We start from the raw sequence: 17,451 nt of genomic DNA, 5'->3' as shown, positions 1-17,451 counted from the left end.
TTAATTTCACCCCTGCACTTGCTACACTCCTCTCGGATTTCTGCAATATTTAGCCCTCAGTATCTGTCGTAAGCCTCCCTTTTTTCCTTTATCCTACCCTGTATGCCCCTTGACATACAAGGGGCTTCAGATTTGTTAGTCCCACCCTTTTTCTTTAAGGGAACATATTTGGCCTGAACCCTCAGGATCTCCTCCTTGAATGTCTCCCATTGCTCTGTCACTGATTTACCTCCCAGTAGCTGTTTCTAGTCCACTTTGGCTAAATCACCTCTCAGCTTAGTAAAATTGGCTTTTCCCCAATTGAGAAATGTTATTCCTGGTCTATCTTTGTCCTTTTCCATAGCTACCCTAAATCTAACTGAATTATGATCACGAGCACCAAAATGCTCTCCCACTGATACCTCTTCCACCTGCCCAGCTTCATTCCCCAAAACCAAGTCCAGAACCGCCCCCTCTCATGTTGGGCTTGCTACATACTGGCTAAAAAAGTTCTCTGAATGTATTTTAGGAATTCTGCACCCTCTATACCTTTCACACTATTTTTATCCCAGTTGGGTAGTTAAAATCCCCTACTATTACTGCCCTATAGTTGTTCCACTTCTCAGAAATGTTCCGACATATTTGCTCTTCTATCTCCCTCTAACTGTTTGGGGTCTATAGTACACTCCCAGCAGTGTGATCACCCCTTTTTTGTTCTTCAATTCGACCCCTGTGTCCTCATTTGATGATCCCTCTAACATATCATCCCTCCTCACTGCTATAATAGTTTCTTTAATCAATACTGTGACCCCCCCACCCTCATTTTCTAACCTCCCTCTCTATCCTATCTGAAAACCCTGTAACCAGGAATGTTGAGCTGCCATACCTGCCCCTCTTTCAGTCATGTTTCAGTAATAGCTATAATATCATATTCCCAAGTGTCTATCTGTGCTCTCAGCTCATCTGCCTTCTTCCCTAGACTCCTTGCATTGAAGTATATACCATTTAGCACTGCCAAACTGTCTTGTTGTCTATTTTCTAGCCCTTGTTTCCTCTGTCTTCCAAATTCACTTTCTATTGTTTTGCTTTCTAATTCTAGCTTTACTCCCCTCCCTACCGAATCTATTCTCCGGTTCCCGTCCCCCTGCCAAGCTAATTTAAACTCTCCCCAGCACCACTAACAAACTCCCCCAAGGATATTGGTCACGGCTCTGTTGAGGTGCAACCCGTCCGGTTTGTACAGGTCCCACCTCCCCCAGAAACTGTCCCAATGCCTCAGGAATCTAAAGCCACGCATTCATCTGCTCTATCCTGCTATTTCTGTACTCACTAGCACGTGGCACCAGGAGTAATATGGAGATTACTACCCTCGAGGTCCTGCTTTTTAATCCCTCCCCTAGCTCCCTAAACTCTGCCTGCAGGACCTCATCCTTTTTTCTACCTATGTCATTGATACCGATATGGACCACCACCTCTGGCTGTTCACCATCTCCCCTGGCATAGTTCCTCTCCCAAGCAGGCAACCTTGGAGTCAACAAAGACCTTGCCACATTTGGATCATTTAAGTTGGGATCATGGAATTTAACTGCAACTTGGTTTCAAATAATAGGGGAGAGTGTACATGGGCTGTGGAAGGGGATTAAATGGGTGGGTAGTGTCAGTGATAGGGGAGTGTGTACATGGGCTATGGGAGGGGATTAAATGGGTGGGTAGTCAGTGATAGGGGAGTGTGTACATGGGCTGTGGAAGGGGATTAAATGGGTGGGTAGTCAGTGATAGGGGAGTGTGTACATGGGCTGTGGAAGGGGATTAAATGGGTGGGTAGTGTCAGTGATAGTGGAGAGTGTACATGGGCTGTGGAAGGGGATTAAATGGGTGGGTAGTGTCAGTGATAGAAGAGTGTGTACATGGGCTGTGGGAGGGGATTAAATGGGTGGGTAGTCAGTGATAGGGGAGAGTGTACATGGGCTGTGGGAGGGGATTAAATGGGTGGGTAATCAGTGATAGGGGAGAGTGTACATGGGCTGTGGGAGGGGATTAAATGGGTGGGTAGTCAGTGATAGGGGAGAGTGTACATGGGCTGTGGGAGGGGATTAAATGGGTGGGTAGTCAGTGATAGGGGAGAGTGTACATGGGCTGTGGGAGGGGATTAAATGGGTGGGTAGTCAGTGATAGGGGAGAGTGTACATGGGCTGTGGGAGGGGATTAAATGGGTGGGTAGTGTCCATGATAGGGGAGTGTGTACATGGGCTGTGGGAGGGGATTAAATGGGTGGGTAGTCAGTGATAGGGGAGAGTGTACATGGGCTGTGGGAGGGGATTAAATGGGTGGGTAGTGTCCATGATAGGGGAGTGTGTACATGGGCTATGGGAGGGGATTAAATGGGTGGGTAGTCAGTGATAGGGGAGTGTGTACATGGTCTGTGGGAGGGGATTAAATGGGTGGGTAGTGTCAGTGATAGGGGAGTGTGTACATGGGCTGTGGAGGGGATTAAATGGGTGGGTAGTCAGTGATAGTGGAGAGTGTACATGGACTGTGGGGGGGGGGGGGGGGTGGTGGATTATATGGCCCGTGGTTGGGGGGATTATATGGGCGTTGGATGGATTATAAGTATGAACGAATGTTTGTGTTGCAGGAAGCGGTATTGATGGAAGTTGGAGTTGTTGGACAGCGTGGGGTGGTTGTAGAAATGGCAGAAGAAGCCGGTCTCGACAATGTAACAATCCTGCTCCGAGCAGAGGAGGGAGGAACTGCATGAGGGATAGTTCACAATCTGAAAAGTGTGAAGATGGAGAAATGGAGTATTTACGGTAAGCTCCCTCGCAAGGTTCAGGTTGTGTTAGGAGCAGAGACTTTGTCTTTGTCTTTGATTTCATTCTCAGGATGTGGGCATCACTGGCAAGGCTGGCATTTATTACCCATCCCTAATTGCCCTCAGGAAGGTGGTGGTGAGCCGCCTTCTTGAATAAGTGTCTCGCTGGGCCATTACTGTGGGTTTGGGATCACATACAGGCCAGACCTGGTAAGGACAGCAGATTTCCTTCCCTAAAGGACATTAGTTTTACAGCAATTCAATAGTTGCATGGTCACCATTACTGATACTAACTTTTTATTGCATTCCCCAGCTGCTGTGGTGGGATTTGAACTCATGTCTCCAGATCACTAAACCCGACCTCTGTGTTATTAATCCAGAAACCTAACCACTGTGCTACTGTTCCCTGCTTCACAACCCTTGCCAGTTATGCATCAACAACCACACTTAGGATTATTGCACCACACAGTGAGGGACACTGCTCTGGGCCTGGGACCCACACTCAGGAGGTCCATCCAGTGGTAGCCATAGCGGCAGTGCAGCGAAGGTTCACCAGACTGATTCCTGGGATGGTAGGACTGTCATATGATGAGAGATTGGGTCGACTGGGCCTGTATTCACTGGAGTTTAGAAGAATGAGAGGGGATCTCATTGAAACATATAAAATTCTGACTGGGTTGAACGGACTGGATGTGGGGAGGATGTTTCCCTTGGCAGGGAAGTCTAGAACAAGGGGTCACAGTCTCAGGATACGGGGTAGGAAATTTAGGACCGAGATGAGGAGAAATGTTTTCACTCAGAGGGTGGTGAACCTGTGGAATTCTCTACCACAGAAGACTGTGGAGGCCAAGTCACTGAATATATTTAAGAGGGAGATAGATAGATTTCTATACTCAAAAGGCATCAAGGGGTATGGGGAAAAAGCAGGAATATGGTGTTGAGATAGAGGATCAGCCATGATCATATTGAATGGCGGTGCAGGCTCGAGAGGCCGAATGGCCTACTCCTGTTTCTATTTTCTATGTTTCTATGTTTTGAGCCATATCCTGTCCATCCAGAGAAGAACAAGCGATGCTTATGGTTTAAACAGAGCCCTGTATTTTGCTGTGCACCACCTCTTAATCCTTGCGTTATCTCAGTCGGGTTTAAGTGAAGTAGAAGGGACAGGACGAGACTCCCAGCTCAGCCAATCTGCCCTGGGGGATTGTGGTATAAGCCTTACTATGAAGAACGAGGTGGATGTACTATGTGTAGGGGTGCACGCAATAAAGGTGCAGCAGTTATCATGGGTGACTTTAATATGCATATAGATTGGACAAATCTAACTGGAAACAATACGGTGAGGAGGATTTCCTGGAGTGCATAAGCGATGGTTTTCTAGACCAATATGTCGAGGAACCAACTAGGGGGGCAGGCCATCTTAGACTGGGTGTTGTGTAATGAGAGAGGATTAATTAGCAATCTCGTTGTGCGAGGCCCCTTGGGGAAGAGTGACCATAATATGGTGGAATTCTACATTAGGATAGAGAATGAAACAGTTAATTCAGAGACCATGGTCCAGAACTTAAAGAAGGGTAACTTTGAAGGTATGAGAATTGGCTAGGATAGATTGGCGAATTATACTTAAGGGGTTGACAGTGGATGGGCAATGGCAGACATTTAGAGACCGCATGGATGAACTACAACAATTGTACATCTCTGTCTGGGGCCAAAAATAAAAAAGGGAAGATGGCTCAACTGTGGCTATCAAGGGAAATCAGGGATAGTATTAAAGCCAAGGAAGTGGCATACAAATTGGCCAGAAATAGCAGCGAACCCGGGGACGGGAGAAATTTAGAACTCAGCAGAGGAGGAGAAAGGGTTAGATTAGGGCAGGGAAAATAGAATACGAGAGGAAGCTTGCAGGGAACATTAAGACGGACTGCAAAAGCTTCGATAGATATGTAAAGAGAAAAAGGTTAGTAAAGACAAACGTAGGTCCCCTCCAGTCAGAATCAGGGGAAATCATAATGGGGAACAAAGAAATGGCAGACCAATTGAACAAGTACTTTGGTTCGGTATTCACTAAGGAGGACACAAAAAACCTTCCGGATATAAAAGGGGTCAGAGGGTCTAGTAAGAAGGAGGATCTGAGGGAAATCCTTATTAATCGGGAAATTGTGTTGGGCAAATTGATGGGATTGAAGGCCGATAAATCCCCAGGGCCTGATGGTCTGCATCCCAGAGTACTTAAGGAGGTGGCCTTGGAAATAGCGGATGCAGTGACAGTCATTTTCCAATATTCCATAGACTCTGGATCAGTTCCTATGGAGTGGAGGGTAGCCAATGTAACCCCAGTTTTTTAAAAAAGGAGGGAGAGAGAAAACAGGGAATTATAGACCGGTCAGCCTGACCTCAGTAGTGGGTAAAATGATGGAATCAATTATTAAGGATGTCATAGCAGCGCATTTGGAAAGAGGTGACATGATAGGTCCAAGTCAGCATGGATTTGTGAAAGGGAAATCATGCTTGACAAAGTTTCTGGAATTTTTTGAGGATGTTTCCAGTAGTGTGGACAAGGGAGAAACAGTTGATGTGGTGTATTTGGACTTTCAGAAGGCTTTCGACAAGGTCCCACACAAGAGATTAATGTGCAAAGTTAAAGCACATAGGATTGGGGGTAGTGTGCTGACATGGATTGAGAACTGGTTGTCAGACAGGAAGCAAAGAGTAGGAGTAAATGGGTACTTTTCAGAATGGCAGGCAGTGACTAGTGGGGTACCACAAGGTTCTGTGCTGGGGCCCCAGCTGTTTACATTGTACATTAATGATTTAGACGAGGGGATTAAATGTAGTATCTCCAAATTTGCGGATGACACTAATTTGGGTGGCAGCGTGAGCTGTGAGGAGGATGCTATGAGGCTGCAGAGTGACTTGGATAGGTTAGGTGAGTGGGCAAATGCATGGCAGATGAAGTATAATGTGGATAAATGTGAGGTTATCCACTTTGGTGGTAAAAACAGAGAGACAGACTATTATCTGAATGGTGACAGATTAGGAAAAGGGGAGGTGCAACGAGACCTGGGTGTCATGGTACATCAGTCATTGAAGGTTGGCATGCAGGTACAGCAGGCGGTTAAGAAAGCAAATGGCATGTTGGCCTTCATAGCGAGGGGATTTGAGTACAGGGGCAGGGAGGTGTTACTACAGTTGTACAGGGCCTTGGTGAGGCCACACCTAGAGTATTGTGTACAGTTTTGGTCTCCTAACTTGAGGAAGGATATTCTTGCTATTGAGGGAGTGCAGCGAAGGTTCACCGCCTGATTCCTGGGATGGCGGGACTGACATATCAAAAAAGATTGGATCAACTGGGCTTGTATTCACTGGAGTTCAGAGGAATGAGAGGGGACCTCATAGAAACGTTTAAAATTCTGTCGGGGTTAGACAGGTTAGATGCAGGAAGAATGTTCCCAATGTTGGGGAAGTCCAGAACCAGGGGTCACAGTCTAAGGATAAGGGGTAAGCCATTTAGGACCGAGATGAGGAGAAACTTCTTCACCTAGACAGTGGTGAACCTGTGGAATTCTCTACCACAGAAAGTTGTTGAGGCCAATTCACTAAATATATTCAAAAAGGAGTTCGATGTAGTCCTAGATCAAGTGGTATGGCGAGAAAGCAGGAATGGGGTACTGAAGTTTCATGTTCAGCCATGAACTCATTGAATGGCGGTGCAGGCTCGAAAGGCCGAATGGCCTACTCCTGCACCTATTTTCTATGTTTCTATGTGTCTCTGGAGAACATCAGTCAGACTCAGTGTTGGTCGTGGCACAATGTATAGCTCTCCCCGCTCTGAGGCAGTTGCTCATGGATTCAAGTTCCACTCCAGAGACAGGAGCACAAATCTAGGTCGGCACTCCCAGTACAGAACTGAGGGAGCGCAGCATGGTCGGAGAGACAGTACTGAGGGAGTGCTGCATTGTCGGAGAGGCAGTACTGAGGGAGTGCTGTACTGTCGGAGGGGCAGTACTGAGGGAGTGCTGTACTGTTGGAGGGGCAGTACTGAGGGAGTGCTGCACTGTCGGAAGGGCAGTACTGATGGAGTGCTGTACTGTCGGAGGGGCAGTACTGAGGGAGCACAGCGCTATCGGAGGGTCAATACTGAGGGAGCGCTGCACTGCCAGAGGTGCAGTACTGAGGGAGCAACGCACTGTTGGAGGAGCAGTACTGAGGAAGTGCCGCACTGTCGGAGGGGCAGTCCTGAGGGAGCGCCATACTGTCGGAGGGGTAGTACTGAGGGAATGCTGCACTGTAGGAGGGGCAGTACTGAGGGAGCACTGCACTCTTGGAGGGGCAGTACTGAGGGAGTGCTGCACTGTCGGAGGGGCTGCACTGTCAGAGGTGGTGTCTGTCAGATGAGACGTTAAACTGAGGGCCCGTCGCCACTCTCATGTGGACGTAAAAGATCTCAAAGCTCTCTTTCGAAGAAGAGCAAGGTCCAGTGTACATAGGCTCTGAGAAAAGATTAAATGATTGGCTAGAAACTATAATGGGGTAGGGCACCGTGAATGATTAATTTCTGCTTCCCTCTTTCTTCTAGCCTGCTTGAACCTCATTGCTTTGAAAGGCAAGTTGATCCAATCAGGAGCTGCCCAGCTCCCCCTGAACTGGCAAATGGATTTGTCCAGGTACGTATTCAAATCCCACGTACACACTCCCCTATCACGGACACTACCCACCATTTAATCCCCTCCCACAGCTCATGTACACACTCCCCTATCACGGACTATCCACCCATTTAATCCCCTCCCATAGCCCATGTACACACTCCCCTATCACGGAAATCCACCCATTTAATCCCCTCCCACAGCCCATGTACACACTCCCCTATCACTGACTACCCACCCATTTAATCCCCTCCCACAGCCCATGTACACACTCCCCTATCACTGACTACCCACCCATTTAATCCCCTCCCACAGCCCATGTACACACTCCCCTATCACTGACTCTACCCACACATTTAATCCCCTCCCACAGCCCATGTACTCACTCCCCTATCACAGACTACCCACCCATTTAATCCCCTCCCACAGCCCATGTACACACTCCCCTATCACTGACTCTACCCACCATTTAATCTTTGGATTCCTTTCTCGGGCCGTACTCCAACACTCTAATTTTGCTATTTGAGCCTGACCGAGTGTGTTGGCCGTGCATTGTTCCCACAGAGGGTTTCGCAATCAGCGTGTCCCTGTCCTTAGCCAACCTCCAGACACAAGCACGTTCCAGCAAGAGTCAGCAGATCTAGCTCTGGGCCATGGACCTTTGCCATTTTGCCCTGTGTGGCCCCCGGAAGCAGAGATTGGTTGTAGAGCCTGGTGTCCCTGGTCCATCCAACCCACCTCCCCAATCACCTTGAATATTTGAAGGAAGTCGCTGATTCTGAGCCTTGCTCTTCACCAACATGCTCCTGAGCAGTTCCCACTCTCCCCGCCCAGCCTGTCCACCCCATAGTGTTAATGATGGATGATTCTTGCGCTGCTTTCTGCAGGAGTTGAGAGCAGTGTACGCCGTCGGTAGCCAGGCCGCCTACGAGTGTGACGCGGGTTACTTCATCTCAGGAGGTGACGGCACGGTGAGATGTGGAGAGGACCTACAGTGGGAGGCGAGCAACTTTCAGTGTCTGAGTGAGTCCTGGGACCTGACTGCACCGGGGCACGGGTTACCTCGGGGACAATGGCCGTCATTCTGACTTTGTTTGATTGTGTAACCCGGGTGAGATAGCAAAGCGCCAGCCCGTTTTACATCTCTCCTGATTTTTATTGTCATTGCGGTCGGGGGGGCGGCATTGTCCTCCTGGAACCGAGCAGGACAGGCATGGCGAATGAAGGAAAAGGCAGGGGATTAAGCCAATGACTGTGTTATCATTAGGACCACTGCCATCTCCATCAGAACTACCCACCATCTCCACCAGACATGCCCACCATCTCCACCAGACCTTCTACCATCTCCACCAGACCTTCTACCATCTCCACCAGACCTTCCACCATCTCCACCAGACCTTCCACCATCTCCACCAGACCATCCACCATCTCCACCAGACCTTCAACCATCTCCACCAGACCATCCACCATCTCCACCAGACCTTCCACCATCTCCACCAGACCATCCACCATCTCCACCAGACCTTCCACCATCTCCACCAGACCTTCCACCATCTCCACCAGACCATCCAGCATCTCCACCAAACCATCCACCATCTCCACCAGACCATCCATCATCTCCACCAGACCACCATCATCTCCACCAGACCATCCACCATCTCCACCAGACCATCCACCATCTCCACCAGACCACCATCATCTCCACCAGACCATCCATCATCTCCACCAGACCATCCACCATCTCCACCAGACCATCCACCATCTCCACCAGACCTTCCATCATCTCCACCAGACCTTCCACCATCACCATCAGACCTTCTACCATCTCCACCAAACCTTCCACCATCTCCACCAAACCTTCCACCATCTCCACCAAACCTTCCATCATGTCCACCAGACCTTCCACCATCTCCACCAGACCTTCCACCATCTCCACCAGACCATCCATCATCTCCACCAAACCATCCATCATCTCCACCAGACCATCCACCATCTCCACCAGACCTTCCACCATCTCCACCAGACCTTCCATCATCTCCACCAGACCTTCCACCATCTCCACCAGACCATCCACCATCTCCACCAGACCTTCCATCATCTCCACCAGACCTTCCACCATCTCCACCAGACCATCCACCATCTCCACCAAACCTTCCACCATCTCCACCAAACCTTCCACCATCTCCACCAAACCTTCCATCATCTCCACCAGACCTTCCACCATCTCCACCAAACCTTCCACCATCTCCACCAAATCTTCCATCATCTCCACCAGACCATCCATCATCTCCACCAGACCATCCACCATCTCCACCAGACCTTCCACCATCTCCACCAGACCATCTACCATCTCCACCAGACCATCCACCATCTCCACCAAACCTTCCACCATCTCCACCAAACCATCCACCATCTCCACCAGACCTTCCATCATCTCCACCAGACCACCATCATCTCCACCAGACCTTCCACCATCTCCACCAGACCATCCACCATCTCCACCAAACCATCCACCATCTCCACCAGACCTTCCACCATCTCCACCAGACCATCCACCATCTCCACCAGACCTTCCATCATCTCCACCAGACCACCCACCATCTCCACCAGACCATCCACCATCTCCACCAGACCTTCCATCATCTCCACCAGACCATCCACCATCTCCACCAGACCTTCCATCATCTCCACCAGACCACCCACCATCTCCACCAGACCATCCACCATCTCCACCAAACCTTCCACCATCTCCACCAAACCTTCCACCATCTCCACCAAACCTTCCATCATCTCCACCAGACCTTCCACCATCTCCACCAAACCTTCCACCATCTCCACCAAATCTTCCATCATCTCCAACAGACCATCCATCATCTCCACCAGACCATCCACCATCTCCACCAGACCTTCCACCATCTCCACCAGACCATCTACCATCTCCACCAGACCATCCACCATCTCCACCAAACCTTCCACCATCTCCACCAAACCATCCACTATCTCCACCAGACTTTCCATCATCTCCACCAGACCACCATCATCTCCACCACTCCTTCCACCATCTCCACCAGACCATCCACCATCTCCACCAAACCATCCACCATCTCCACCAGACCTTCCACCATCTCCACCAGACCATCCACCATCTCCACCAGACCTTCCATCATCTCCACCAGACCACCCACCATCTCCACCAGACCATCCACCATCTCCACCAGACCTTCCATCATCTCCACCAGACCATCCACCATCTCCACCAGACCATCCATCATCTCCACCAGACCACCCACCATCTCCACCAGACCATCCACCATCTCCACCAGACCTTCCATCATCTCCACCAGACCTTCCACCATCTCCACCAGACCTTCCATCATCTCCACCAGGCCTTCCACCATCTCCACCAAACCTTCCACCATCTCCACCAAATCTTCCATCATCTCCACCAGACCATCCATCATCTCCACCAGACCATCCACCATCTCCACCAGACCTTCCACCATCTCCACCAGACCATCTACCATCTCCACCAGACCATCCACCATCTCCACCAGACCTTCCACCATCTCCACCAGACCTTCCATCATCTCCACCAGACCACTATCATCTCCACCAGACCTTCCACCATCTCCACTAGACCACCCACCATCTCCACCAGACCTTCCACCATCTCCACCAGACCATCCACTATCTCCACCAGACCTTCCACCATCTCCACCAGACCACCCACCATCTCCACCAGACCTTCCACCATCTCCACCAGACCATCCATCATCTCCACCAGACCTTCCACCATCTCCACCAGACTACCCACCATCTCCACCAGACCTTCCACCATCTCCACCAGACCATCCATCATCTCCACCAGACCATCCACCATCTCCACCAAACCTTCCACCATCTCCACCAGACCATCCACCATCTCCACCAGACCTTCCATCATCTCCACCAGACCACCCACCATCTCCACCAGACCATCCACCATCTCCACCAGACCTTCCATCATCTCCACCAGACCATCCACCATCTCCACCGGACCTTCCACCATCTCCACCGGACCTTCTACCATCTCCACCAGACCTTCCACCATCTCCACAAGTCTTGCCCACCATTCCCACTGGCCCCATTCCCCACACACCCTCCCTACTATCACCCCCCCCACCCCCGCTACCCCCCCCCCCCCCAACAAGGTCTCGATGTAGACCTTGCAGTGTCCCTCCCCTGTAAGTGAGGGGGAGGGACATCGATACACGTCAGCGCGACGCTGATGACCCCGCCTGCCTTCCGCCGCGCTCCCGACTCGCTTCCGCCGCCCCCAAAAACCGCCCCGATTATTTTTTGAAAGAAAAGCAGGCAGTTTGGGGCCGGTAAATCATCACATAATTCGAATTATCCGCCAAACGGGGAGGAGGGCAATTTCCACCCCTCCCTCTCTGACCCAGCTTTTGATCACCTGCCCGAATATCTCCCTATCTGGCTCGCTGTCACATTTTGGTTGACAATTGCTCCTGTGAAGCGCCTTTGGCTTTGGTTTGACTGCATTAAAGGCGCTATATAAACACAAGTTGTTGTTGTTGTGTTAGGAGAAAAGTGTTGAGGACATCTTAAAATGATGAGAGGGTTTTGGCAAAAAAATGAGGACACCTGGTGGGTTATTGAGGTAATAACATGGGGCCATCAATTAAACATCACCAAAAGAACGAAGGGGATGTTGAGGTGGGGAGAAATGGTTTTTAAACAAAGGGTTGTGAGGTCCTGGGACATGGCGGGGAGGGGTGCAGAATCGGTAATATTTGATTTAGAAATAAAAAGGGTATGAGGAAAGGAATGGTTCTAAAGAGCCAGCATAGGCACCATGGGCTGAATGCTTTAAGATCCGACAGTTAAATTCTGTACGAGCAAATCTCCTCGGGTCTGACTGAGGAGCAAAATATTAGTGGGGAAACTGGATTGAGAAAATCATCATCACCATCATTATAGGCCATCCCTCGGAATCGAGGAAGACTTGCTTCCAATCTTAGCATGAGTTCTTAGGTGGCTGAACAGTCCAATACGAGAGCTACAGACTCTGTCACAGGTGGGACAGACAGTGGTTGAGGGAAGGGGTGGGTGGGACTGGTTTGCCGCACGCTCTTTCCGCAGTCTGCACTTGATTTCTGCATGCTCTCGGCGATGAGACTCGAGGTGCTCAGCGCCCTCCCGGATGCACTTCCTCCACTGAGAGCGGTCTTTGGCCAGGGACTCCCAGGTGTCGGTGGGAATGTTGCATTTTATCAGGGAGGCTTTGAGGGTGTCCTTGAAATGTTTCCTCTGCCCGCCTTTGGCTCGTTTGCTGTGAAGGAGTTCCGAGTAGAGCGCTTGCTCTGGGAGTCTCGTGTCTGGCATGCGAACAATGTGGCCTGCCCAGCGGAGCTGATCGAGTGTGGTCAGTGCTTCAATGCTGGGGATGTTGGAGAAAATCAATGGATTCACTGAACCACAATCTTGGCGTCTTGTTACAGGGACAGTATGTGCTCCGCCACAGATACAGACAAGCGTTTTTATCAATCCGCGACAGCCAAGCTACAGAATTGGAGAGCAAGTCTCGCTGTCCTGTCCTGCAAGCATGACATTGGAAGGTCCATCTGAGATCATGTGTGACTCCAGTCTGCAGTGGTCTCAAGATCTGAGCACCATCAGGTGTAACATGGGTGAGTCGCCAATTCTTTACATTATTTGTTTTTATTCATTCCCCTGGGATGTGGGCGTCGCTGCCAAGGCCCAGCATTTATTGCCCATCCCTAACTGCCCTTGAGAAGGTGGTGGTGAGCCGCCTTTTTGAACCGCTGCAGTCCGTGTGGTGAAGGTGCTCCCACAGTGCTGTTAGGGTGGGAGTTCCAGGATTGTGACCCAGCGACGATGAAGGAACGACCGATATATTTCCAAGTCAGGATGGTGTGTGACTTGGAGGTGGTGGTGTTCCCATGCGCCTGCTGCCCTTGTCCTTCTAGGCGGTAGAGGTCGCGGGTTTGGAAGGTGCTGCCGAAGAAGCCTTGGCGAGTTGCTGCAGTGCATCTTGTAGATGGTACACACTGCAGCCACGGTGCGCCGGTGGTGGAGGGAGTGAGTGTTGAAGGTGGTGGATGGGGGGCCAATCAAGCGGCTGCTTTGTCCTGGATGGTGTCGAGCTTCTTCATCTTTCTCCCACTACTCCCAAACATGGAGTGCTGCCTGTCTCTGACAGGAGGGAGGTGATTGTCCCAGGAACATGGGGATCCAGCATAATGCTCCAAGGTATAGCTGGCTGACACTTTGCAGAAGGGTCGGTCGATGGGCTCGGCAGTAGCTGAAAGCGTTGGTTTGGATAATGCCTTGGGTATAAGTCAGTGTGCTGATGTACCAAGGAGGGGTTTAGTTGAGGCCTGACCTATGTATGATGGGTGAGACTTGGTGAGACCCCACCGAGAGTATTATGTGCAGTTTTGGTCTCCTTACCTAAGAAAAGATATACATGCCACAGAGGGAGTGCAGCGAAGGTTCACCAGACTAATTCCTGGGATGGCAGGACTGTCGTATGAGGAGAGATTGGGTCGACTAGGTCTGTATTCACTAGAGTTTAGAAGAATGAGAGGGGATCTCATTGAAACGTATAAAATTCTGACGGGGTTGGATAGACTGGATGCGGGGAGGATGTTTCCCCTGGATGGGAAGTCTAGAACAAGGGGTCACAGTCTCAGGATACGGGGTAGGAAATTTAGGACCGAGATGAGGAGAAATGTTTTCACTCAGAGGGTGGTGAACCTGTGGAATTCTCTACCACAGAAGGCTGTGGAGGCCAAGTCACTGAATATATTTAAGAGTGAGATAGATAGATTTCTTGAAACAAAAGGCATAAGAACATAAGAACATAAGAATTAGGAACAGGAGTAGGCCATCTAGCCCCTCGAGCCTGCTCCGCCATTCAACAAGATCATGGCTGATCTGGCCGTGGACTCAGCTCCACTTACCCGCCCACTCCCCGTAACCCTTAATTCCCTTATTGGTTAAAAATCTATCTATCTGTGATTTGAATACATTCAATGAGCTAGCCTCAACTGCTTCCTTGGGCAGAGAATTCCACAGATTCACAACCCTCTGGGAGAAGAAATTCCTTCTCAACTCGGTTTTAAATTGGCTCCCCCGTATTTTGAGGCTGTGCCCCCTAGTTCTAGTCTCCCCGACCAGTGGAAACAACCTCTCTGCCTCTATCTTGTCTATCACTTTCATTATTTTAAATGTTTCTATAAGATCACCCCTCATCCTTCTGAACTCCAATGAGTAAAGGCCCAGTCTACTCAATCTATCATCATAAGGTAACCCCCTCATCTCCGGAATCAGCCTAGTGAATCATCTCTGTACCCTCTCCAAAGCTAGTATATCCTTCCTTAAGTAAGGGGGCCAAAACTGCACGCAGTACTCCAGGTGCGGCCTCACCAATACCCTGTACAGTTGCAGCAGGACCTCCCTGCTTTTGTACTCCATCCCTCTCGCAATGAAGGCCAACATTCCATTCGCCTTCCTGATTACCTGCTGCACCTGCAAACTAACTTTTTGGGATTCATGCACAAGGACCCCCAGGTCTCTCTGCACCGCAGCATGTTGTAATTTCTCCCCATTCAAATAATATTCCCTTTTACTGTTTTTTTCCCCAAGGTGGATGACTTCACATTTTCCGACATTGTATTCCATCTGCTAAACCTTAGCCCATTCGCTTAACCTATTTAATCTCTTTGCAGCCTCTCTGTGTCCTCTACACAACCCGCTTTCCCACTAATCTTTGTGTCATCTGCAAATTTTGTTACACTACACTTTGTCCCCTCTTCCAGGTCATCTATGTATATTGTAAACAGTTGTGGTCCCAGCACCGATCCCTGTGGCACACCACTAACCACCGATTTCCAACCCGAAAAGGACCCATTTATCCCGACTCTCTGCTTTCTGCATCAAGGGGTATGGGGAAAAAGCGGGAATATGGTGTTGAGATAGAGGATCAGCCATGATCATACTGAATGGTGGTGCAGACTCGAAGGGCCGAATGGCCTACTACTGCTCCTATTTTCTACGTTTCGATGTTTATGTTTATGATTGGATTGGGTAATGCAGTGGCAGGGATTGGATTGAGGAGTGCGTTTGTAAGGGTCGGGGGCGGAGGGGTGATACCTTGGGTGGAGGTCAACTGCAGCGATGGTTGAAGGGCGGGATGCATCGGGTGATGTCCCTGCAGGGGTTGTGAACATACAAAACTCTTGGGCAGGAATAGAGCAACTGGTCCCTCAAGCCTGGCACAATGCCATGATGGCACTCCCCCCACCTCATCCTATCTCCCACCGCCTCCGAATCCCCTGGGGGTAGGCAAGTACCCAATGAGGATCTCCAGCCTCTGAGGAACACCTCTCGGGGCCCCTCAGGCGATTGATGGGTGCTTGCCGTGGATGAAGGGTGGGAAGGGGTGATGGGTTGGGTCGTGGTCAGCGGGGGCTGTGAGAGCCCACGACACCATGTGGATTCCCAGCTCACCATTCTGGGCGCGGGATGGGTCCCAGAGGCCACCTCTTGCTGCTGGATGCGTGGTTTCAACCTGCTGTTATTTATTTCAGTGCCAGTGGTCACAGCGAAATCGGAGACACTACAGTGTGCTCCCTGGCAGAAGGTTAAGGACTCAAAGTGTGTCTGCAAAATGCCTTATGAATGCAGGTAAAGTCATCCCTGCTGTGTAACAACATTCAGGGAGAGAGAACGGGGGGTGGGGGGGAGAGAGAGCGGGGGGAAAGAGAGCGGAGGGAGAGAGCATGGGGAGAGAGAACGGGGGAGAGAGAGCGGAGGGAGAGAGCACGGGGAGAGAGAGCGGGGGAGAGAGAGAGCGGGGGGGGAGAGAGTGGAGGGAAAGAGAGCGGGAAAGAGAGAGCAGGGGGAGTGAGAAAGGGGGGAGAGAGAGCAGGGGAGAGAGAGCGAGTGGGGGGAGAGAGAGCATGGGGAATGAGAGAGGGGAGAGAGAGTACGGCGGAGAGAGCGGGGGACAGAGAGTGAGTGGGGGAGAGAGAGCTGGGGGAAAGAGAGCGGAGGGAGAGAACGGGGGAGAGAGAGCGGGGGAGAGAGAGCGGAGGGAGAGAGAGCGGGGGGAGAGATAGCGGGGGAGAGAGAGCGGAGGGAGAGAGCAGGGGGAGAGAGAGCGGAGGGAGAGAGAGAGCGAGGGGAGAGAGCGAGGGAGAGAGAGAGGGGCTGGAGAGAGCATGGGGAGAGAGAGCGGGGGAGAGAGAGCGGAGGGAGAGAGCAGGGGGAGAGAGAGTGGAGGGAGAGAGCAGGGGGAGAGAGAGCGGAGGGAGAGAGAGCGGAGGGAGAGAGAGAGAGCGAGGAGAGAGAGCGAGGAGAGAGAGCGGGAGAGAGAGAGGGGGAGAGAGAAAGCAGGGGTGGAGAGAGCATGGGAAGAGAGAGCAGGTGGAGAGAGTGGGGCGGGGCCGGAGCGGGGGGAGAGAGAGCGGGGGGAAAGAGAGCGGGGGGAGAGAGAGCAGGGGATAGGAGCGAGGGGAGAGATAAGCAGTGAGGTGCCCTGCTCACATGATATCTCTCCCTGGTTCTCTCTCCCTCAATCTCCCTGACCCATCGCTCCCTCTCCCTCTTCCCGCTCACTCTCACTCCGCTCTCACCCCCTGCTCCCACTCCCACCCGCTCACTGCCCCCCGGCTCTCTATTCCCCCCCCCCAGCTCTCTCCTCCCCACTCTCACCCCGCTCTCACCCCGTTCTCCCCCCCGGGCTCTCTATTCCCCCCATACTCACCCTGCTCTCTCTTCCCGTTTTCTCTCTCTCCCCGCCCTCTCTCTACCCGGCCCCGCTCTCTCGCCCCCCCGTTCTCTCTCCCTGCTCTCTCTCCCCACTCTCTCCCCGGCCCCGCTGTCTCTCCCCCCGCTCTCTCTCCCCCCGCTCTCTCTCCCCCCGCTCTCTCACCCCCCGCTCTCTCTCCCCACTCTCTTCCCCCCCCCGCTCTCTCTCCCCGCTCTCTC

The 17,451-nt window shown here is 51.3% G+C and overlaps 1 protein-coding gene across 2 annotated transcripts in view; it reads left to right on the top strand.

Moving 5' to 3' along the window:
* The window catches only part of LOC139262014 (complement component C7-like), a 174,788-nt gene extending 158,638 nt beyond the window's left edge, over window positions 1–16,150 (top strand). For both annotated transcript variants that reach the window (XM_070877187.1, XM_070877182.1), the window contains exons 12-16: window positions 2,615–2,789; window positions 7,368–7,455; window positions 8,322–8,457; window positions 12,936–13,124; window positions 16,050–16,150. In XM_070877187.1, coding sequence (XP_070733288.1) covers window positions 2,615–2,789; window positions 7,368–7,455; window positions 8,322–8,457; window positions 12,936–13,124; window positions 16,050–16,150 — 689 coding nt within the window. The remainder of the gene's footprint in view (window positions 1–2,614; window positions 2,790–7,367; window positions 7,456–8,321; window positions 8,458–12,935; window positions 13,125–16,049) is intronic.
* Window positions 16,151–17,451: the final 1,301 nt, after the last annotated feature.

Source organism: Pristiophorus japonicus, chromosome 1 (genome assembly GCF_044704955.1).
Source record: "Pristiophorus japonicus isolate sPriJap1 chromosome 1, sPriJap1.hap1, whole genome shotgun sequence".
NCBI classification, from domain to species: Eukaryota; Metazoa; Chordata; class Chondrichthyes; family Pristiophoridae; genus Pristiophorus; species Pristiophorus japonicus.
Note: the sequence above shows the minus strand (reverse complement) of the source record. Positions and strands in the feature narration are given on the sequence as shown.